General features: G+C 37.0%; 1 protein-coding gene and 1 long non-coding RNA gene across 2 annotated transcripts in view; one reads left to right on the top strand and one right to left on the bottom strand.

Annotated features, from left to right (window-relative positions):
• The first annotated feature begins 2,013 nt into the window (after positions 1-2,013).
• LOC137108112 (uncharacterized) lies at positions 2,014-10,485 on the top strand. The gene is made up of 6 exons (XR_010912145.1): positions 2,014-2,088; positions 2,293-2,350; positions 2,758-3,078; positions 3,547-3,813; positions 6,236-6,367; positions 7,208-10,485. It is a non-coding gene; the product is annotated as an uncharacterized lncRNA (long non-coding RNA).
• An 11,772-nt stretch (positions 10,486-22,257) lies between these two features.
• pdlim4 (PDZ and LIM domain 4) overlaps positions 22,258-25,710 on the bottom strand; it is a 44,343-nt gene continuing 40,890 nt past the window's right edge. Inside the window, exon 7 of the mRNA XM_067491901.1 lies at positions 22,258-25,476. Coding sequence (XP_067348002.1) covers positions 25,272-25,476 — 205 coding nt within the window. The 3' untranslated portion in view covers positions 22,258-25,271. The remainder of the gene's footprint in view (positions 25,477-25,710) is intronic.

The following is a 25,710-nucleotide window of genomic DNA, read 5'->3' as shown; positions in this document are numbered from 1 at the left end:
AAGAGCAATTAAACTCTGTTTTTCCTGTACAATTTCACTAAGTGGCTTCGGTGTCAGTAGTCTGTTAATAATTTATCAGTGTCACTCATGGATGACACCTGGGGGATGCAAGAAATTAATGCAGTTACTAATAAAACGTTCAGTAGGTAGTAACCTGTAAGCTGTGGTGTAATGATCATTTATGACAACAAGATGGAGCCAAACTTCTTTGTGTAACTATAGAAAAGTTGTAAAACAATACTTTCTGCCCATATCCACAAGGTGGAAGCATAACTGAACAACTTGCGCTGCCTTAAAACTCCAATTTGCATTTTAAAGTCTTAATGACAACCAGTCATGCACCACTTTGGATGGCATCTCTTTTTAAATACACGTTATTTATTTTGTGTGTATTCTAAGTTTAATCAATTCAGTTTTACTGTGACTGTGTATTGTGGTCTGAGTTCTAACAGAAAGCATTTCACTACCAGTACTTACCCAGTGAATTTGATTCACAACACTTAACCTGCTTCTACTTTTTGTTATGTTACAGCCTCATTTCCAAATGGATTAAATTTGTAATTTTCCTCAAAATTCTACAAACAGTTTCCCTGCTGTGGAAGAAGTGAACTGGTAAATTTACTACATGGGCAGATGTGTAATACTTTTCTCTCAAGTCTTTTAATCTTAACCTTTACCGGGGCCAAACGTGGTAACTAGATCTATTTGCAAACTTTAGTACTAAACACAAAGCAATGGCTAAAATTAATAAAGCTTTTTAGTCCCAAATGTGTTTATTCTGTGGCATATTGTTTAGTCTTTCATAGAGATGGGTATTTGCTCTGAAACTGAATCTCTAAACAGCTCTGACGATACTCTGACCATGTCACACTGAATTAATAAACGCATCAGAACAGATATCATTCATTATAAATTCATGAGATAAACAGTGTCTTCTTCCCCCTTGTATAACAATGCACATACTGTGTGAAGGTGGGGAGGGTCTTAAACAGTGTTGCATGATTAAAGTCACCTGAGATCATAAAAGAGGGCGTCAGGATGTCAGGTCTGTGACTGAGTGTATGACTATGTATCACATGCGCCATCTAAGTAGGCAGACGGAGGAATATAGATCAACGTGGCCTGTGAGAACTGTGAGCCATATAGTAAGGACTGGGTCACACCGCAAACAGTTCGGGCCACAGAGTCTCTCTTTCACAGTAACATGACCTCCTTTCCTCCTTTTTCTCATGTAGTGTGTGTGTGCTGCACAGTGAAGAAAGACAGAGATGCTCCTGCCCCTCACACACAGGCTCAGAGAAACATAACTTCTGGACTGGAACTAGAGAAATGTATTATAGATTAATGCCTAATCAGAAACTGAGTTGGTGAGATAAACTGTGCCTGTTAAGAAGCAACAATAAAAAGGAATAATAGCAGTGAGAAAAGGAAAAAAAAAAGTTATAACACTATATAACACTGGTGGACTTAATGTTACTGAGGACAGGGGTCAGGATGGTCACTCTGAACCATCTGCAGCTACACAGCTTCATACACAGCAAAATGAAATAAACCGTGTGCAGAGGTGGTACAGTACATACTGCACAAACCTAATTACTAAAGGTTAAATTATTGTCCTATAAGAAGTAACAAGTACAACATCAAGTACCACTTTTACTCAAGTATAGGTACTGTACAAAGCAGATTATTTACATTTTACTTCAAGTACAAAAGTACTCAACTAAGAAAACACATCATAAACAATACGGATTATGGTAATTGTGGCAAAACATATTAAGTAATTAGTGAAAACTAAGAGTCTAAGAAATGAGAAAATAAAGTTCAAAAGTTCTAGTTGAAAATATTTACATATTTTAATTTAACAAACCATATTTAATGTTAGCAGTTCGTCTCAATTCAGATGAAGCTTGGCAAGTTTCTCCCCCCCCCCCCCCCAAAAAAGGCTACAAAGTACATACAAATTTGTTTAGTGCTACAATAGAAGTGAACAGCTTCCTTATTCTTGTCACACAGCAAGACAAGACCAGTAGAGTACTGTCATACTGAAAATTCACAGGTCATCCACAAAGACGACATCATTGGTAAAGGGTAAGTGATAGTTTAAAACTTTTTTTTTAGTTGCTGAGCTTTATCATTTCTCAAATATATAATTTGGCATCATTAAAACTGTATTCTAATTACACTGATTCTACAGACATGATATCTTTAATGGCCAAGTGTAATTTTAAACAACTATTCTTTTGTAGAATTTTTGTCCAATGTTCTTAAAAAAAACTGATTGTGTTCCAACAGAAAATGATTTTCTTCTACATAATAATCACAGCTCTTCCAACAACAGCTCTGACAAAAGGTAGATTTTAATTTTATAGTTTAAAGTATTCACTTATAAAGCAAAATCAGTTATTGTGTGATAATAGCAATACAGTTATTACATTTTATATTTTCATGACTTATCTGCTCCTGTACATGACAATTGTATAATTTACATACATGCTATGTCAATAATATTTAGAATTAAGCAACAATTAATTGCAATGAGTTAGAAATAGTTAAACACTCACCTTAGTACATCTATGGATATGGAGTTAGTGATTTGTTGATGGTCAAAAGTACGAGAAAATAATCACATTTAGTAGTTTGCAATTTTCCCTGCAAATATTTTGCAACAAGTTTTTTTCACTTTTATATTGAAATGCATTGTTACATTCTATACTACAGCAATTGTTTTTAAGAGTGTTATGTTTTCAATTCTATCAGAGACGTTGGAATGCAAATTGTTTCAACATACTGCACCTCAGCAGTGTACGGGAAAACTTGGTGAACCACTGAGCTTTTACCTGCCGACTAATACAATTGAAAAGAAATATCTGAAAAAGGAAAGTGCTATAATTTTAAATGTTGCCAATAACAAGACCGTGGATATAAATAAAGAATATAGTAATTGGTCTGCAACATTCAGAAATGGAACATTTCATCTTAACATAGCAACAAAGAAGGACTCTGGAGATTACAAGCTGGAAACATTTACCTCTGATGGTCAATTACTGCACAGAGTCAACTTCCATCTAGAAATCCTAGGTAAGTCCAACATGTTAAACATTTACAATTATTTTCTTTCCAATGCAGTTTTACAAAATAATCAACAAGTCATAAAAATTTCAATCTAGCAACTCCCATATATTGTGATCTTTATTTCAATTACTTTTATGAATAAATGTACAATTCTGACATTTTGCATTACACATATTACATATTACTTTTATAAATGTGTGTATTTTTATACATATATACTTTGTGTAATATGTAGTTAAAATAAAAGGTAAATGTTACAGTACATCAGTATTTATTTTTAGCGCAATTAATGCAAGTGATTATTAACTATAAGAGCCTCTTTTTTCCCCAATGTGGGCGGCTCTGAAACATACGTAAACTGACATATTTTTGCATGTCAGTTTGATAAAAGTTATGATAGGTGACTAAAAGTTACCAGTGTTCCAATAGAAATTCAAATAGATATACATGACTACATTTGCATATTTCTTCCAGCTCCAGTGTCACAGCCAACTGTGTCTCAGATGTGTTTGTCACCAGAACAGATGAGAGTCAACTGCTCCTCTCAGGGAGATAAAGTAGAGTTCACATTGGTTTTGGATCATAACATCCTGATACAGACGAGAACTACGAGTACTGATGAAAACCACAAACCAAATGTTACCATCAACTTACACGGTCAGCTCACGGGAAACTTGACGTGTACGGTTCAAAACAATGTCAGCAGAGAAGCCACAGTTATCCAACTGACAACATGTAAAGGTTTAATATCATATTTCTTTATTGATATGTTAATTATGTGGTAAAAAGTAGAGAATTCTTCCTAATAACATATAATATATATAGCACATTTAGTTAGAACACATGTTCCATCATCATCATCATCAGATGTAATGGTTAAGGAATGTATAAAAAAAAAAAAAAGGTGTAGTAAAATAAGTGTTAGTGTTAGTGTTAATGTTTCGGGTGTATACTGATCAGCCATAACATTATGACCACTGATAGGGGAAGTGAATAACATTGATTATCTTATGACAATGGGACCTTAACGTAGGCGAAATATATTAGGCACCAGATGAACGTCAGTTCTTGAAGGTGATATTCTTTAAACAGGAAAAATGAGCAAGTGTCAGGATTTGAGCAATTCTCAGAAAAGCCAAATTCTGATGGCTAGATGACTGGAGCAACTTAGAAAACTGAATTGCAAATCCAATACTCTTGTTGGATGTTCCCAGCCTGCAGTTGGTGGAACTAGGGCTGAAATGATTCCTCTAGATACTCAAGTAACTTAATTAAGAAAATGTCAGTTGTACTTTATGCACGTTAAAGTGCTCTCAAGTATAGCGGTGAAGGAACACGTCAACATGATCGATTACGTTGATGCATCAACGCATCGCAAGTCGGGCTATAAATTAACGGTACTTAAAGATTCGGTACCTGGGACGATAAAGAAATTAGCTCACAGTCCACGGATTTAATTGTTAAAAGGTTAAATAGTGCATGAAAATATAAATATTTGGTTTCTGAAATCAATGGATATTAATTCTTCAAGACACCACTGATATTAGCGAATAAGAAAATAAACTTGTGTAGCAGCTTCTTCTCTGAGTCTCAGTGAGGGTGGAGCTCAGCCAAGTGTCCCTGTCTGCAGCAGAGAGGGAGCAGACAGCTCAGGTGAAGTGAAAGTTAGTCCTTAACTCAACCGGAAAACATCTGTGCTTGTTCGGGTCAAGATGTAAAAACGCCACGCAAATTAATTACATTTTTAAAACACTCGTTAACCAATCAGAATTGTGCAGAAAAGTGATAATTTCAGTTGTGCTCGCAGTTATAATAACCAAATAACCAAACTTAACATCAGATTCTACTCTAGCTGGTATAACCATGTGTTATGCTCTCGATTCCTCATCTTTCAGCTCTGCAGATGTAGGTACAGAAACAGGTTAAAAGTAGGAAGTGGGTTATTTCTCTTAAAGCATTTCACTGCTGCAACCGAAAACAGAGCTGAACAGACTAAAGATTTGATTGTGACTACGAAGTGATCTAGAAATCTGCTGATAATGTGAATACAAATTAAAAACAGTCAAACCGATATTTTTCGTGTTACAGTATTTAAACTAAGGAAAACTGAACTGACCAAGTGAATATTGCACCATATTCCTTTAAATTATATGGAACAAGCTTTAATTATATTATGGAGAGACTTTGTATTAGTCTATAAAACCTCCTTTGAACTAGTATGTTGTAATATAAATGATTAATTACTTGATTAATATAAACAAGAGCTTAATGGGAAAAATTAATCACCAAAACACACTGAAGCTGATCTTCACAAAATGTGACTCAGCACAGCTTTACTTGTTGTTTTGTACATAGCAGATCGGACACCGTCTCACAAACACATCTAGATTGTAACATAGTTCTTTGGCTTTATTAGGTTGCTGTGGCTATTACACTTTGACAGAATGGATGTGTGTCCCCAGATTGATAGTAGAGGCGGACATTTTAATGCACAGCCGTGGTATCTTCAATTCTTTGAATTTACTGTGTCACTATAATCATACTGTCGCCTTACAAGCCTCAACACTTCACTGTACAGCAAATAGATCGAGTGTTGCACAGAGACCCACAAGTTTCTGCAGTAACACAAATCAACTTTGTTCAGGATTTGGCTCAGTACATTGCTTTATTTAGAAATTCAGCATATTGTTTCCTCTAGAGAGTTTCTGCCCTTTTGAGTGTTTCTTTAAAGAATTCTTAGTTTTGTTGTCTAAACATTATAATATTAGCAGATATAAGTGGACGGTTCTTATTATTCTGTACATCGTATCTGTACAATGTAAGATTGAAACTTACATCACTGCAGTAAATGAATATAAGGCAGAAGGGGACTGTTAAGCGGCTTAGCCAGTGGTGGCTGTTACCACCATCGATTTTTGACCAAAACTGGCATCGATAAAAACTAAACTTTTTAATGCATAAAACCTTATTAGAAATAGAGAGAGAAACAAAACAATCTTCCCAGGTTGGGTTGTAAAGACAAAGGGAGGACATGGGGTAGGAAGCTGAATGTGTCTTAAATATGTTGCTGGTAAAAAAAAAAAATTATATATAGATCTATCTATCTGTTTTACTCTTTTGTCATTGTCAACATCTCATTTGGGTTCATGTTTGTATTTTAAAGGTTCCATTTCTCCCCCCTCTCTTGTGACCGTGGCTGTGATATTAAGTGCTGCAACACTGCTTCTCATTTTGGGTTTAATTCTTGGCATCAAACATTTAAAAAAGAACAAAACAACTATGACTCTGAATGAAGGTAAGAGAAAGACATTCTTTCAATTCACATGCTGCATCTAGTCTGAATAATAACCACATAGAATTATCACCTTTCTGAAATTAATAAAAATAAATAAATAAATCATTGAAAATTTAGTTTCTTAGTTTATTTAGTTTCTAGTTTCCTGTGACCATAATGAGATTATGTTGACTTGCAACATAAATTTCTTGCCTGAGTCTAACCGGACACAGGACTCAAGGCATCTTTAGTCTAGATATGTCTGATTTAACTGCTGTTAACAGCTCAGTCTCTTCACAAGCACTGATTTACAAAACTAAACAACCAAGGAGACTGATCTCTCTCACTGTCAAACCAACGTTGATTCAACATGTTGAATAATCTGAAAAGCAACCAACAGCAGTCTGTCTAGTTTCCTGTGAACATAATGAGATTATGTTGACATTTAGCGTAAATTTCTTGCCTGAGTCTAACCAGATACAGGACTCAAGAACTGAACTGGGGTCTTTGGCTTGACAGTCCTATGCTTTGTACATGTGCCACCCTCCTAAACCACCTCCTGGCAGCTGCCTCACCCTTAATAAAACTACTGTTTCATTCATTCAAAAAATACATTGCATTGAAACACAATGATTACATTTTTACATTAGCTACAAAAATGTAATCATGTTTCAGGTTTAGTTGTATGGGAACGTAATGTTTCAGGAGGATGGGTTGGTGTAAGAGAAGATGATAGAAGGCTATGGAACGCATTTTCAACTTCTTACACCTGAAATGAATAAATATTGATACATGTTAAAGTTCAAAATACTGACCAGCCCTATGTCAGATACATTTTTAGTGTGTTTTTACTTCTTTCAGATAACACTGTTGAAGTTGAAGATGAAGTTGTCTACTCCGATATTAGAGTGAAGCCTACAAAGGAAACCAGACCCAACACACATTAAAATGCAACTGAATTTAGAATCAGGAATGTAAAATAGTTAAAATAGTTAACTGTTTTTCTGTTCCTGTTTGCAAAGCATAAACAAATAACAGACAGTTATCAATGTAAATCTGTGACATTTTGAAAGCATGTTAGACTTAAGCCAGAATATCTGTATTTGACTAAGCATGTACATTGTATAATTATTATTTTATGATGGCATGAGGAAACTATACAGTAATAATACATTCAAATAAGCTAAAACGGAACAAAAACAACTACCCAAGTCTACCAAAAACAATAGTAGTACTTCAGTAGTACACACAGGAAGACAGAAAATAATGCTGCTATGACGTCAGTGGAAAATTCAGTCACTAAGCCACAAACAAGACATCGTATTGCGAAAAAAACAAATGATATTTTTGAATTTAAATCTACTTACTGTCGATGTTAAAATGGGCAAAGAAAGCAAAGCATTTAATTAGCTTTAGCAAAAACTAGACAAAAAATTACAAATTGTGAATAAAATAGCATTAGTGCAAAGTTTACTGAACTTCAACAGGACATGTTTGAGGTGCTACTAAAAAAAATAGCAAGGCATGTAGGGTGGAGACACATGGGGGGAGCTGTAATACAAAAGTAGCGTGTAAAATGCTTTACCCTCATTAAAAACATTACATAAAGCTGCCCCCAACTCCCAAAACTGGTTCTGTTCGCATTAGGCCATTAAGATATATATTGATCATTTTTAAACACAAGATGGAGCCAAAGTTCTATTAAAACTAGTCCATGTACAAACACAATGTTAAATATAAATCTACTATATCAGTAAATATCTATTTTTGACCAATTAAGATTAAAGTTGCGCATTTAGCAGATGTTTTTATCCAAAGCGACTTACAAGTAATTGGTGGACAGTAAGGATGTAGTTCATGGATGACTGCTCTACCAACTGAGCTACAGCTGCCCCCCAGTCTAAATTTTGGCCAATTTTAGAACCGTACCTTAAACAATCCTTTAATATTTATAATCGCCATACAAAAATGAATTGTTATTGTTGGAAGATTTTAAACACACACTGCAGAGTTTAGTAAGTACCAAACCACTGTGCATCGTGTGAAGTTATAAATCGCAATGCATTTCCTGGCCTTTTATCATGTATGTGTCCCTGCAGTCATCAACGCCAACAACCTTTTTTCTAATGCAGTACTATTTTTACTCCATGCATTTGCTTACAGTCAACATCCACTGTGTTGACAGGAGTTTGCTACAGCAAAACCACATCTTGCTTTCGCGTTTCATGACATTTTCTTTGATCTCATATTCTTGTTTTTGCATTCAACACAACCAAAGCCTGTCATTCAGATTTAGGCAGAAACTTTGAAAGAAAAACGCACACTAGCAAATGATGTGTGTCTACAGTTAAATGTGCAAACAAACCTTTCCCATAGAATTTAGATTGATCCTAAATATAAAGAATGAACACATGAACATATTGGCTGTTTACTGACATTTAATCTGAATCATAGCAACAAAACCATGATTGAACTTATTGTTATATTAAAAAGCTTTTAACTATTTAATAGGAGTAATAACAGGTGTTTTGGTGGCATCTGTCTTTGTTGGCAGCCAGTTTTAGGCAGATGTATGCATGTGTCAAATTCATTCTATTTCCTTATGATGGATTTAACTGTACTCCAAGAGCCAAATAATACATAGGAAATGATCTTGCTATGATTTCTGATGGGAGTGTTCTTTTGTCTTAATGGTTTATATCTTGGACAGGATACTGATTGCCCAGTTTTTGAAACTTACTGATACTGGTGCATTTATATTACAATCCTATAAACATATTGATTGTACTAAGGTGATGTACAATCATCACCTCTGTGACTTTGGATACCAATTGGCTAAATCTATGAGGATTTCATTGCTGAACGGGTTCAGGTACGATTAGTTAATTTGAAGGTGATGAACACTTATGTATTCACTTTTTTCTGTTTTATCTTTTTAAATAATTCAGATTTCTTTATATCTCCAAATACTTCCTTAATGTTATTTTAAACGGGGCCTGGTGGCTCAGTGGTAGAGCGTTGGGTTAGGATGAAGAAGGCAGCCCACCCTGGCAAATAAATAATATTGGCACTGATCTACCACAGTAGCAGAAGCACAGAGCACTGAGAACAGCAAAACAGCTGTGGTTTTACCAGAATGTTTTTCACACATGCGGTGACCATATTTAAAGTATTATTTACCTCTAGTTACAACTTTTTGAAATGTAAACCGAGATAAACAAGCTACAGCATTGGAAACAATTACTACTGTAGGTGGGTTAAACTTTAATCTTCCTCAGAATTCAGAGAAGCACATCACAGCTAAAATATAACTGTATGACATTGATGTAAATGGTACAGTTTACAGCATTAACTTTTATTCTTAAAACAGTACATTTTGTACACTTTCAACATTAGACAAATGGACTTGATAATGACTCACATGATCAAGTTCCTCTGTAATCCCCAAATAGCACAATCTCAGTGTTTCATATATATTATTAATCACCAACTGTACTAACCTATTAAAGGTGTAGTTAGGTTGTAAAGGTGTTAGTTTCTTTAAGCTCATCTTTAACAGGATCTATTCTTAATTATAGGTAAAAATTCTTAGAAAACATCAAAGAATTGTTGATAAGAATTTTATTACTTTGAACTGTGAATACAGCCCCTACACTGTGAGACAGCATGTCGAATTGCTCTTATCACTACTTACTTTACTTACACTACTTACTTTTTGTCCCCTACAGCTAAAACGAGGTCAGTCCAACAGTAGTGCAATGAATGATCATTGTGGGAGTTGCCTACCACAACCTGGTGGTTAAAATGTTTTAGTGGAAATGGGTCAGCATAGACACTCTAATCAGCCTTAGATTCTATGTGGCAGTAAGCAGCCCAGGGGGTGGTGGGGGGGGTTATAATTATTTCACTCTCAAATATTTCAGTGTGATCATGTGCTCAGTCATTTTATGCCATTTTATGTCATCAGTGGCACCTAGTGATGTGCAGACAGTTATATAGGGAAAACTGTGAATTAAAGAAAACGTAATGTAAAAAAAAAAAACTTTTAAAGTTACAATTCTCAATCACATCTTGCAGCTTTTAAAGACTCATTTTTTTATTACCTCAAGTGCATTTATGGAATAAATAAATAAAAAGAAGCATATTGACACTTATGTTACCACTGAGGAACATAAACTAGTCTTTAAAAGCTTATAACAGCAGTATGTGAGGCTATAAGACAACTTCATTTGAGGCTGTAACATAATGCTACCTCAATGCAACTCAACTTGCTCGGGAACATCAACCACCACCAGCAGGCTGTCAGTTTTCAAAAGAAACGGAACAAGAAATTATTTTACCCCACTAGACATTGCGTCCAGGAGGGTAAAACCTTTGATGACACCAGTCTATCAGGGCCAACACAGTGAGACATACACACACAGACAACCCTTCACTATCACACCTAGGGGCAATTTCCAGTCACCACTCACCTTAACATTCTTATCTTTAGACTGTTGGAGGAAACTGGAGACCCCAGAAGAAAACACACAGGCACACTGAGAACCAAAGTCAGCAAGGGATCCAAATCAAGGACGTTTCAACTACTCCACCACTATGCTGCTCTAGATCTGGAATCTATGGTATGAACCAAGTTCAAACTGTGAAAAAGCAGTAAGTAATAATAGTGTTAGAAGGTAAAGTTGACATGAATGTAGTAATGTTGATTTGCCACAAGATGGGGCCAAAGACCAGCACAGGTAAGCAAGGATGAAGTTTCTAGTTAATGCCAAGCATATTTTTACCTCAAATGTCAAAGCATGAGAAAAACCACATTAAACTCATAACAAGTCTAAAATCAGTCTGTAATAACAACACATTAGTCTCCACATTTGTGCCGGCAGGGAATTCTTTTTTTAACTGATGTGGAAGGATCCAAGAGTCTGTAACCTTTGTCAAAAGGAGTAGCTGAAGAAAAAACAGGGCAACAATAGGAGAGGGGGGTCCCTACTCAGTGTCACATGAATATTTACCCCTTACCATACACTGTAGTGCAAACTATGTCTTTCTACTCCTCTGGACCTGCCTCTGTCTATTTATACTGATCCTGCACTTTTAGTTTTTTAATGACCTGCTTCCTTTTACTCTTTGATATTGTTTCCAGAATATCAGTATAAAATATGCTATGGGCATATTTCTTGTTTCTCATAATGCCCATCACCTCATTAATCAGTGCTTTTAGATTGATCTACAGTTCCCTACATTAAAACAGTGTTTTACCAGAAACACGACCCCAACAACACAAACCAAAAGATCTGGAGGACTATCCTTCATTCATACCTCCTTGGCTGTGGATTTCAAAACAGAATTCCCTATGTATATTACAATTTTTAGCCAGTAAGTGCAATGCTGCAATACATGTTAACCATCATCCACCAACATTTAAAACCGACTTTACACTTTGATCATATGAACCAGCACTTCTGAGTCTCCCTGCTTTCTCTGCTTGCCTCCCTCCCTCCCACTCTGTGTTTTTAATGGGGTGACTGCAGAAGAAGAAGAGGGCTTCCCTCTCTGTCTGATGTTCCTGCTTTGAGAACACGAGAATAACCGGGTTACAAATGCAGCTGTCCGATGAGTTGGACTTGATTTAGAGAATGATTCCATTTACTTTTGTCTGACTGCCTCTGCTGCCACAGCCACAGCTTTTATTCTCCTTTAAGGATTTTACTATACAGGCCTGGCACACAGTCCGATGAGAGAGTGGAATATAATTCAAGCATGAATATACTAAACCACGTTCAGAGGGTGAAGTAAGAGTATTGCCCACTTTTGTATTTTATAAAATACCCCTCAGTCTAATTCCAACAAAAGGAAAATCTTTTTATCAGTTATCTTATAACTAAAAGCCTTGTGTTTGCATTTGTGTTCACTTATGTAGCAGTTTACAAAAACCAAACAGGGTACGTAAATAGAAAATACATAACTTCAACAGATAACCTGGCAATAGTGATAGCAGACATGCTTATGTAAGGTCAACTGTGCATAGATTACATATTAGTGTGAACCTACAGAACAAGTATTTCCTTATGTATTTATAGAAATGCATTAACGGCTTTTCACTGGTAATGAAAAGCCATCAACCTTTTGGAAATAAGAAAATGAAAAGAGCTTTACAGCGTAATGAGGTAGGTTAAATACTATTGCAGCAATTTTACCTTCAACTATACTGTTACAGAGGTACAGATATACTTCTTTTATGTAATGTCTTCTGAGTAGAAACACATTTTTTTATTTTTGTGAATTGTATGTATCTCACTGGGTATGACACCATAACCGGAAGCACTGTCCCACAGCTTAACAGTGGTTTTTGCCATGTTAGTTAACCTAAGTGAAGGTGATTAGTAGCTAACTAGCTTACGGGATGCAGCTGAGGTTAGTTAGCCAACTAGTTAGCTTGTTAGCTAAATGAGTACCGCGTCCTTTAGCTACAACCATAAACGTCATTAACTTTTATGGCAACAAGTTTGTTAGCTGACATGATGAACAAAGGTCACGATTTCATATTTAGTAGTCACTTATTTTCCCCAATGACTTAACTTACCGGGAGGTTGGGTGGGAGCACCGACACCCATGAAGCGTAAAGACTGACGGCAACGTTAGCTTCCATCGGCGGGTGACTGAAGGAGTTTAGCGTCTGTCAAAAAAACACATCCTCCTTTTCATCCTTGAACGTAATTTAGTCGAAAGTTACCGACATGCGCTGAATTAAAACTGAACATGTCATGTTACACTAAAAATACTACAGCAGTGTAGTGTGGATTAAAATGATAAAACATACTAGAAGTACTTAATACACAAAGTTACACAGCAACCAGCAATATTATCAACTTTTTATCATCATCGTTTGTGTAGCAAGCAGTACTCGCTGCTTGGTTACGTGACATTGTAACTTCTGCGCTGCCAAGCAATAGGAACTAACGTCTGCCAATGATACGTAACGTCATTTGTTCAGGCCTGTTCCAGTACTGTCACGATAATATTTCTATGCATCTGAAATAGTTTAATCTTTAACACCTAAGAAGATGACAGATCAGGGTTTGATTGGCAAACTCCCAACAAACAACACGTGGTGATTGGCCTCACACGTTAATGACGTCAGAGGTCAATTTGCAGCAGATACCATCGGATTCCTTCTGCTCACGTCTCTTCCTACAATGTACTTCATGAGCCAAGGTTGTGGCAAAATGTTTCCTCGCGCCATCCGTCTTTCTTAGCGGAAACTCCACCAATCGGAGCAGGCCAAATCTCTCCCGACCCTCCTCCTGCTTTCCACAATAGCTGTTGGTTTCTTCTGACCCGGAAGTAAGATAAAGAAGGTCAGGGTCTGTGAACGCTGTGGTTAATGTGGCATTATCCACTCAGAGAAAGACCTGTGGCCAGTTGTTTTGTCAAACTCTCAGGGTCAGTCAGACAATGAAGGCTCTTATCTCCCCGAAAATACATTTTAGTCGGTGAAGTGGGTGAACAAACTGACACACCCTGCTAAGAGCCACATTAAGAAGGGGAAATGACTGTAAGTTCTTTAAAAAAATAAAATAGTAACAGTCACTCCAGCCCTTCAATTAAATATATTCTTAAGTAAAACATGTATTAAAAAAACCAAATATTAATCTAAGATACATTTATAAAGTAAATTAGATTATAATGCATTTGCAAAGGTCCGAGGCCGGTTGTGAATTCATTACAGTTATTCATGGTCATTAACCAGCCTGAATCCGATGAATAAAGTAGTCAGTGCCGACCACAACAGGGTCAGTGTAATTCAAAAAGGGAACCTCTTTGATTGCCAAACTGAATCTGCCGGAAAGTTGTGTGTCACTGGGATTTCAGAGTAATGGGCCAATGAATGAATTCACGTCCCGAACGGCCTTGTGGTGCACAAGAGCAATGAGACATTATGCAGCACAGTAGACCAAGTGGGATAGTGACTGAGACAAGCACATGCAAGCGCGCACACACACACACACACACACATCCAAATAAGTAAGTACTCTAACATCTTTATGAACAGATACATGTGGATGCCCACGTTGTTAAACAGAAAAATCTCATTCTGTACATGTAATCACCTTTTCTTACCCCCCCTTCCCCCCAAACCCCTATTTTAAGCCTCTGTCCAGGGAAACCATAGAAATACCAAGCAAACAAGTGTTGTCATTTGGCAGACAGGCTGATCGCTGGCTCGCCTCTATGGGAACTGCTCTACTAAGCTGCTGCGTCAGATGTGTGATGGGACACCATACAGAGCCGACTCCAACATTAAACAGCAGTCAGGCTGGTGAGGTTACTGACATACAATAGGTACATTTATGTACAAATACTTTATGTGCTTATTTTAAAACTATAACAAACATTTAACCAACAATTATTTCTTTTATTTTGTCTTATAAAAGTGTTGTTGTATGCATGTGTGTGAGCTGTTGTCTTGGTCTGATTTGTATGATGGTCACCATTTGACTTGTTTGGCTCTAACTTAGATGTGACATTATATGGGAATATCTGGAGCAAAAATGTCTGTTCTGAATGAGTTGTTTCAAACAGCCACAGACAATAATAACAGCTACCTTAATGCCGTGTTGTTTAATTTAAGCAAAGTGCTCACTTATATAATAGCAAAGACCAACATACTTGGCTTCTGCTGAACATCTGGAGCATCAGAGTTTAGGATTTACTGTATGAAGCAATTTTCTGCACCACTATGGGCCTCAAGTCTTTCTAATTGTTTGGTTTTGGTTGTGGAAAAGGGCTTTTTAGTAGCCAAACCGACACAGTGAACTGTTTTAAACTCACAGTTTGACATATTATGTGAAAGTTGAAGCAAAGCTTGACTTGATGCCTGTGAATGACAACTGTAAAGCGAGACCAATTACACACTAATTCCCAGTAACGGGAACAATGTCAGTCTGTTTTTTTAGATTGCTGAATGGTCTCTCAGACTGTCTCAGCATTTTTATTTTTTATGCGTCTCTCTTTTTGATGACCAAACTAAAAAGTTTAAAACTTTTTTCCTGATGCACTGACCCTTGTTTTGAAAGTTGAAACATTTTGAGGCTTTGAGGAGAAAACAATCATTTGACAATTGCAGAAATACTTCCAAACAGGGTTCAATGGGTTTGTTGGAGGGCTTGTTCTCTATGGCCAGCAACTATAGGTGTAAGATTGAAGCCTTCTCTTAACTCTCTATATTTTTGGAGCTGTGCCACATTGAATTTAAATGGACTTCAGCGCTCCTCCTGTAATATAATTATAGGAGTTGAGTTGATCAACAGTGAACCCCCAGGTTGCTTCTTATGGGCCAGGCAAGCAGTTTGGTTCCTAATAAAGTAAAAAGTAAAAATTAAAAGTAGCTTTTCTACCTATTGGTACTCAAAGCGCTTTATACTACATTTCAATCACACACACACACACCAAGGGGGGAGCTGCTATGCAGCTGGCCAACACTCACCGAGAGCAACTAAGTTGGGGTTCGGTGTCTTGCTCAAGGACACTTTGACACGTGACCAGCGGAGCCAGCAACATCAGGATTGGTTGACGACCGCTCTACCTCCTATGCCACAGTTGCCACACAAACCATTTACTTAAGTTTTATTTATTACCCCTAAGGAGAAACTGGTTTGCAGAGGGCACCCACACATTCTTACAACATGTGCAATCGCTTTAGACCGACCAGCAAACAGTCAATATACATAAAATATGATGTCTTGCACAAGTGAGTGGTTGAAAACATATTTATAAATATTTATATTTAATTTCATAGGAACTCAATAAAAAAGTAAACTTTAATCAGAATACCTCCCCTATACGGAGTGGTTAGCACTGACGGCTGACAGCTGGAATGTTGCGTGTTCGTGTCCCAGTCAGTGTAATGTCTGATGTGATAAAACTTTTTTTTTTTAAAGTTTCCTTTTGAAATGGTCAGACTGATGTTTCCTGAACAAGGGGAGTTGCACTGAAGTAGCAATGAAACCACAAATGAAGCTGTGTCCTATAGCCTCGCATACTGCTGTTATGTCAATCCTGAGCAGTGTGCAAAGTGATGATAGACACAGTCCATGTGGCAGAGAAGTGTGCTGACAGAAAACTGAATGCATAAACCTGAGATAAGACTAGAAGAGTAGAAAATCTGCAGCAGCAAGTGAACAAAGGCTTCCTATAAATTGAAGACTGAACTTAAATCAGTTTGTGAAAATGCCGGGAATGTCTTTGTGCACCGACTGTGTGTCTACACTCTTGAGTGTGCGTGAGAAAGAATAGAGGCAGAGAGACAGAGAGATGAGCCGTCCAGCTCAGACAATGACTTGAAAAACTGCTTATCTGTCTATCCTTTTAAGAATGGCACTTTATTTAATTAGCCAAATAAGTTCAAAAGTTCCCAGCAGTTTCATCTTCCTGTCGGTATTTTAAAGTATTCGCCAATAAATCACCTTCTGAAATGAAAATGAGTAGAGGGAGAAAGACAAGAAAACACAGAGACTTTCTTGTCTTCTTCAGGGCATCAATCAGGAGCCAAGTGAAGCTGGTGCATCTGGACAACAGATCCTGCTCCCATATATTCATGTTTGCAGCCAAGAGTTTGACTAGCTGCCTGTATTGTCTAAATATGAAATTAGTGGCGTATTGTTATAATATGTCCACAGCTAGAATTTCCCCCACACGCAGGCTTGTAGCTGCTTTTTATTGTAGCTTTTAACAACAAATTTTCTACAGCCTCCCACAGCCCCCCCACATTTTTTTCACATAAACTCAATAAAGATAAAGTTGTTTAGTCTAGTGGCTCCATCGCGTGTTCCTGCATGTTAATGCTTAACCTGGTGTAATCCTTTTAGTCATATCTTTCATCTCAGCCACAGTTTAACACTTTTTGACACAGTCTGAGTCATTTCTCAACATTTTGAAGCCCCTGATTTCAACACTGAACCCATCGGTATCTTTGAGCACTTTCACAAGGCATCATTAAAATCTAATTTCAAGAGCTGTGCTTCCTGCAAGATATTTTTCTTGGTGGGGTGGGATGGCCTCTGAAATAACATTTAGATGAGGTAACATCAACCCCTCTGCTCTGAAACTAATCAATATTAATGAAATTCTGTTGGCTGGGTCACTGCCAGCTCCTCAGGGCAGAGCACACAACGGTAGATAGTCAGAAATACTGGTCAGTTTATTGTTTTGTTAAGGAAACCTGTGACTTTTTCAAAAAAGTGACAAACAGCCAAAAAACACTGAGAATAATTCTTTTTTAGACTTTAAAAGCACTTTAATGTTAATTTGATGCACTTCTTATTCCAGTTTGGGGCACAAACTAAGCCTCCATGGTGCAGTGATGCTCAGCTACTTTTTAATCCAAGTAGGTTAATGGAGTTTCCCAGCTGTAAATCTTGATTTAATGTGGTGAATTGGAAGAAGAACATGAAATCTTCACTGGTGAATGCACATGAATCAAAATCTGAGCTCCAAGATTGAGTCACAAACCTGAATGAGGGGATGAGCTCATGTTTGCTAGCAGAGCTACATGGTTTCATCCAGGCGGTCTGCAGAAAACCCCCGCACATCTGTGGATTAACATTATGTCATATTAACACAACTGTAATTATACGGTCCCTGTTATTTACATGGGTGGGTTACTGTACACAGAGAGTGTGTGAGCAGAGACTTTCGATGTTCTCAGCATACGTCTGTTTATGGACTCTTCATATTGTGGTTGGTGACTTTAAAAATGCCTTTTATCAGGTTTTTATTTTGCCCGGCCTCCTAGTCCTGGTGTAAATGCATTGTAATATTGTAAACACAGCACTGACATAAGGCAAACGGTTGCACACTGTACATATTCAGCACTATGTTACAACAAAACCATTTAAAGTTGTGTTTATGGACTCTTCAAATTGTGGTTGGTGACTTTAAAAATGCCTTTTTAAATTCCAGTATACTGTCTGTCAGCTCTGTTTTTCTGTCTCCTATCGGGCACTTTAGCAGGTAAGTGCTCCATATTAGCCGGTTGGTGCTGAGCAGGTACAGGTATTCTCTGTAATAGTTTGGCTACTAGCTTGGCCACAGCAAAAAGAGGTGGCCGTTATAAAACGTAATATGTATGTTTTGGCTTTTGCAGTTATAAAAAATTTAACTGGTGACTACACAGTAACTGACAGTTCCGTAGTAAAACTAATAGATAATGCAGTATTTCTTAAACAATCACTTATTTCACACTTATTGCAATAACGTAATTTAGTCCATTACTTAACCAGTAATGTATATCAGTGCAGTTCACTAGTTAATAAGATTTAATTTTAGTAGTAATAATAATAATAATAATATAATTATAAAGGTTTTTTTGGAAAAGCACTTTGCAGGTGAATGTAAAAGTCATTCATTGTCAGTCATTTCGATTTTAAGGAACATTGCTGATTCCCATTATACTTTAGATGGTTTTATTGAGTCAACATGACTTAATTGAAAGATAAACAAAAAAATGTAATATGTATGTTTTGAACTCATATTCACAGCACAGAACAATTTTTGCTATTTAGTTAATGATGAGAAAAGATCAGAAAAATATTTATAAATTCAGAATAACATGGCAATAATAATAATATTTGAACAGCACATTTTCCACGTTTCACTGTGGCGAACCCTGAAGGAAAAAGCAGAAAGCTGGTGATCTTTGACTAATACCCAAATCAAAGCCGATCAATCAACCAAAGAAGCATTAAATACATTTACTGTCATGTAGTTGATGCCAAAATCCATCCATTGTTTGATCGGTCATCACTTCCAGTTCCACTGGTTCTAAAGCAGGTTTTTGTGAGAACAGACAGTTTGTTTTTCATCCCTTTTTTTGTTTGAATTGGCCTTTTCAACAACACACAAAAAGGCAGAGTTGTGTTGTACATGTCTAAAAACCAGTAGACACTGTGAGTCCTCTGTGTAACTGGATCGTGGCCACTTTGGCAAACAAAAGACCTCAGACCTCTGTATATATATTTACATCAGCGGCCCTGAATAAATATCGACTGTAAAACAAAGACAGTCTTCTGACTTAAATGCCAACTTTGCAACTTGGGCAGAGTGTTTCTTTTGGTCTGATCAAATTTGCACAAACTTTGACACACAAATGACAAGTTGTCAGTATAATGTCCAAGCACAATGTGTGCCTTCACCGACTCGGCACTTTGTTCTGTTTTCATACAAACTGTCATCTCAATGTTTGATGTATGTGCTGTAGAGTTTAGTGAGCTAACTATATTCAGAAATTACTCAGACTGGATATCTCCGTCAAAGCTGAACAAACATTGTAAAGGTTTCATTACTCTGTTTTAATGTTGAAAAATGTTTGTTTTGATGTGTCTAATTTGCAGTTGGATTTGATTAAAAACAGGAATAGATACTCATAGAAAACATTGGTACATTCTTGACTCAAGAATTTCTCAAATTAGCTCGACATTATATGAAACCAGATGTTTCACAAAACAGATGGGATAATGAGGAAAGAACATTATGTAGAAATATTGTAATATATGTAGAAATGTTGATAACAAATCCTATAGAAAATGTAATGTAAGTTAAAGCTGTGTCATGCAAACACGATCCAAAAAGTCTCTATTAAAATCGAACTATTTTGTGGTCAGAAGAATCCAAATTTCAAATTCTTTTTGGGAACCATGGACGCATTAGTACCTATGGTGTGGGCAGCTTACACATCTGGAAAGGCTCCATCAATGCTGAAAAGTACATAGAGGATTTAGGGCAACATATGTTCCCATCCAGACAACGTCAGCTGCATCCATCACAACAGCATGGCTTTGCAGGAGAAGAGTCCAGGTGCTGAACTGGTCTGCCTGCAGTCCAGACCTTTCACCAACAGAAAACATTTGGCACATCATAAAACAATAAATCCAAAAACAAAAGCCCAGGACTGTTGAGCAGCTAGAATCCTGTGTCAGACAAGAATGGGACAACATTCCCCTTCTTAAACTCCAGCAACTGGTCTTCTCACTTCCCTGACGTTTACAGACAGTTGTTAAAAGAAGAGGGAATGTTACACGATGATAAACATCACCCTGTTCCAACATTTTTGAAATGTGTTGCTGCCATCAAATTGAAAATGAGCTAATATGTTCCATGAAATGTTAAAATGTTTCAGTTTCAAAATCTGATTGATGAGATTTGCTAATCATTGAAATCTCTTTTTATTTATGTTTTACACATCTCCACAACTTCTTTGGAATCTGGGTGTTACTCAAGTTTTACACTATAAAGAAACACAAATGAGTGTTATACTTACTCCCAATCCAGAATTTTTTCAATTTCTACAAAATGTTGAATCTTCTACTTAAATGCTTAAATTTAATAAACGTTGCTGTTAGTCCAAAACAACAACAATGTAATTATGTCTAAATAAAAAAACTTAAACATTTTTTTTTATTTAAAAATCCTTAAAACATTGAGGGTTTTTACATTTTTCACTGTGTGTATACAGTGTGAAAAATGAAGTGAGGCTTCGTGGGTTGAGATATGCTACATGTTTTCAATTTAGCCATGTGAAGGAATGGCTAGAATGCTATATACCCAGGTATAGCCGGCACCCATCCAAAAACACTCAACAAATCACTGTTGTCACAGGCTACAGGTTGGTACCATATGGTGTCACAAGTGAGGAATGTACTGTATGTTCCACAAAGATGGAGGAAGAAGGTGCACACACACACACACAAAAACCACTGTGTGGATGGTTAAAGTGGAGATGTTGCGAGCTCTGTTTGACGTGTTTATTTTTAACATGTTTATAAATGTGAGAGAAGGGGAATTTTTTCCATGTAGCACGGCCTCAGTTTCCCTCTCTGTATCTCACATGGCCTCTGCTTTGCTTACACTTCAATGAGTGCGTCTGCTAGGTGAACTTCTCCCACACTAGAATCTTTGGTGCTTTCATATTTGCTTACAAAAGAAAGAGAAAGTGTTGGATATAATACCTCACAGTAAAGGTTTTTGAATCCCCCAGTGTTGTTTGCTTTGGGTAATTAAGTCCAATCAATTCAACTTGCCACAAAGATACTCTTAATAAAATACCTTAAGCATCTCAAAGAAAATCGAAGCAAACAGGATCTGACCACAAATCAAACATTTTTACTTAATCATAATGAGTTTTGAGTGCACGCTGATGGGCACAAATGAACTTACATCACAATAATAGGGGAGAAGGGTTGGGGTCTGACTTCTAGCTGAAACAATTTAAGCAGAGTGACCGTGTTAAGTTTGACACTGCCAGCACAATATGTGTGCTGCATATGGAAACCATTAGCAAATGTGAGTAATGCTAAATACACAAACTATTCAGAGGAGATACAGACAGGTCCAGATATCCTCGTGACTTTTTTCTTACGGGGTTTATCTCACCCTGATTTGTCTCATGCCAGACTTAAAATCTGCCCACATACACTGTGGTTGATGAATGAGCCATTCCTCAAGGCGTAAAGTCATGTAATGGGGCATGTAGTGACTTCTCACCTCCCAATCACATTGAATCTGTGTTTTGGCACTGCAAATGTGTGCATTATAGATTCGCCATTTTCCTTTGCTTCTTATGCACATACACAATGATACAATGATCATCAACACCTTTTGCAATGCCAATAAAGCATAACTTAATTAATTAGTTAATTAATTAAGCACCACTGGCCCATTTCCTGGACAAGGAACTCAACATGTTTCAAGGCTAAAGTATCCTTTTAAACCAGAATAAGCCCACATAAGCTTTTTTTCAAATATGGTTTAAAACAGTGGCAAAAACTAATGAGATAAATTTGGTTCCTGTTCTTTTCACCGTGCAGTGTCAGGAAATCCTCCAGTGAAGACCAGTAAATAACTGAATGGCAATGTCATGGTAATGCATTATTTTATTTAGATCATAGAAAAAAAAGCAAGGAAAGAATATCCAGAACAAAATCATGTTTTTAGAGCAATAAGTTAAAAGCAAGAAACATAATTGTGTCAAAGAAATCATGTAAAGACATGGGCTATGCAAAGGCATGTGAGTGACATGTTATATACTGTATGTTAAAACAAATATGTACAAAACCAAAGGAACAATGCGGTAGCAATATCATTTTCACATAATTTACAAGATAACTAGTATATATGACATACTAGCAGCTACAAATCACTGTTGATATCTTTAAAAAAAAGGACATCAGCATTGCAATTTTCATCACGTCATTTAAATCACAAATGGAATTTTGTTAGAAACATTTTTAAAATAAAAAATACAACGTTCCTCCACCCGGTTTACTTCACTGTACACTAAAAAAGCTAATGGCCACATGCTGCAGTTTTTAATGGCATGTTACTTTCTCTTTTCCAGAAAGAATTTCTGTCAAGAAAATAAAATAAATGTAGACCCCTCCTTTCACTTTCACGTCCCCTGCTGTTTCTCCCCTCTCTCAGGAAATGTCAGAGCATATTTCATTTGCTTTACGGACTTGGCTGTGACTAGAAATGTGAATTCATAGTAGGAAGGGAATACAACTATGCACAGTTCCAACCTCTTTTTTCATGATCCAAAGAGGCTCTGTAATGCATCTATGTAGTGGGTCCAAATAACTAAACAAAGTGAGTATTACTCCCACATGATGTCGGCCATCCAGCCCCAGTTTATGAGTTTCTGGCAGTTTTCTACTGTCACGAGGGGCCAAAGTGTTTTTAATAAACACACCAATTATGAACTGAATTCTTCTCTCAGGTGCATGAGCCAGAAGCACTTTAGTTGCAATCTTCTTGTATTTTAAATGTATGACACGTGTTATCATGAAATCATTACACACATTTACCATTAAAGTCCCCTGTCATTTAGTCTGATGAATATAAACTGAGGCTGTTGTGATCCCATCTGGGAGAAACCTTTAAAACTCCTACAGGGTTTTGTTTTCACAAGGTGGTGCCTGCATAGCTGCAAATGGAGGCTTTTACTGTTTAGCTTAGTTAATTCATACTGACAAAAAAATAAAATAAAAGGAGATGCACAACTATACCTGCAACTTATCTGCTCATAATGAAGTATTGTTTATTGCTGTATTGATAACTGAGCATAAAATGTTTTCCAGTTTTAAAGCAGAAAGGCTGAAAACTGTATGAAAGACTGTAAAGCAAACTGCATACAGGAAAATTAAAAATGCAAACGTCAATCTGCAACCGGAGGATAATGTGTGTAACTGGAACTTACTATAGTTAAACCCCTAAACAAAAACCTAAGCTATTTATCAGTATACTTTTAACTTTGACAGTTACGCAGTGTAGTGTGCTGCCATTACAAAAGCCAGATAGAAAAGGCAGAAAAACAACCAACTGCTCTGTACAGTTCATCACAACAAACACACCCATCAGCTGAAAAACGGACATGACACACACATTAGTATTAAGGCTTGAATGAGGGTTGTAATGGGACAATGGATGTTATGCTGTTCACATATTTAAAAAAGAGAGCTGGCTGTTTGTTTAGTCGTTTCAGGCATTTCAATAATTTTTTTTTCTGTGTCTTGGTTCTTGTTTCTTGCGGTCAGATGTTGTGCTTGTGATGTTGCTATGGAGGGTTTCTGAACTTTGTTTTCTGAATATGACCTTAAACAAGACTATGTAACTATGTAAAAAAGTAAATTCTTAAAATCAGATTTCACAGCAATAAAATTAATGTTCGAAATGCAGCATTATTGTCATTGTGGCTAAAAAGACCCTTCTCTACAACGAGCATCATAGTGTGTGTAAACACTAAGTGGATTTGAGCATTAGTGAAAACCGATCGGGCACAACATTACGACCCCCTGTGCAATTCAGCTCTGCCATGCATTCAATGTTTACAAGGTTATACTTTCTCACTTTTGAGGTTAAAACTATAAAAAAGGTGATAATTCTAATATGTGTTCATTATTGAGTTCATAGTGGGTAGTGGAGTCGTACTGGAGTATGAAGAGGTGGGTCTGTTTTGCCAACATTTTCATTTTAAACAGGGTGGTCAAACCTTTAGAACCCCTCTTCTTATGATGTACTCCAGTACGAATCCACTACCCACTTTGACCTCAATGATAAACACACAGTGGATTGCATTAGCTTGCACAGCTGGTCATAGTGTTATGCCTGATCGGTGTGTTCACACATCGGCTACAGTAACTCACTAAGTGCTTGTTGCTGTGGATTAAACTGTCACCACTGCTTTGCATTAGTTAATACAGTAGCAACTTCACTTAAGCACACAACTGCTGTGGATTCAGATGTCTTTTTTACCTTATTTAAAGATAAGCAGCTCCCTTCAATGCTTCAGAGAATAACGCCAAAGGATACCTATGGTGTCAATATGATGTGCCAAAGGATGTACAAAGCGGCGCAATTTGACGCCTTAGGAGGCGTCAACATCTGATGCTGCGGGATGAGAACGTCATGGAGTCCAGCCGAATTTAAAGCACCTGCTTCCTACAACTACTCTACCACCCTGCAGAGGATGCTATTGTTGCTGATCAAAAAGAGTTACACAGTCTTGCTTTAATTGCTTCTCTTGTATTTAGACCTGAGGGCTGTCAGATTGGGACACAGAATCCAATATCAGCTTTTTTAAGGGCTGGAGTTTTGGGACACTCGTCACACTTATTCCTTACTTAACCACTTAACCTTCTCCTGTCGAGACATTTCAATATACTCAATATAAAAAGCAATTCTTAGGCCTGTCAGTGTAAAAATTCTGATCTCAGATCTTTAAAACAAATTTCAGAGCACTCTCCCAAAGGCAAACTGATCAAAGATCTGCATTCCTGCTTGACAGAACCTGATAAATGTAGACTAGGGCACACCATCCTTCCATATTCTGGTTTCCCAGTTAGTATACAACATGACAAGCTCTGTGACTTCCTCACACTATCTCCACCTTGGAGTTGGGGTACACTGCAACGACGTCGTATCCCTCTGGGGGCTGGACGCGTGCCTTGGCATGGGTCTCACAGTACAGACTGTCCTCAATGAAGAAGTAGCCTCTCTGCTTAAGGTTGATGCCGCAGTCGTCGCACATAAAGCAGTCGGGGTGGTAGAGCTTGTCCCTGGCCTTCACAATAGTGCCACTGGGTGGAGAGATAATGGGAGACAGAGAGTGTTAAAGCAAAAAACAAAAGTATGTTTTCAGCCTTTACTCTTAAAGTCCTATGTTTAGGTCATGGTAAAATAAAGCAAAATGAAAATAGCTGTGCAACTAAGAAGTAGCACTGATATACAGAAAGATAAATAAAATAAAGAGAATTAATAGGGATACACAGAATGCAGAATGCACACTCATATGCCTTAAAAGGCCAACTGCA

Source organism: Channa argus, chromosome 22, assembly GCF_033026475.1.
Source record: "Channa argus isolate prfri chromosome 22, Channa argus male v1.0, whole genome shotgun sequence".
In the NCBI taxonomy this organism is placed as follows: domain Eukaryota; kingdom Metazoa; phylum Chordata; class Actinopteri; order Anabantiformes; family Channidae; genus Channa; species Channa argus.
Note: the sequence above shows the minus strand (reverse complement) of the source record. Positions and strands in the feature narration are given on the sequence as shown.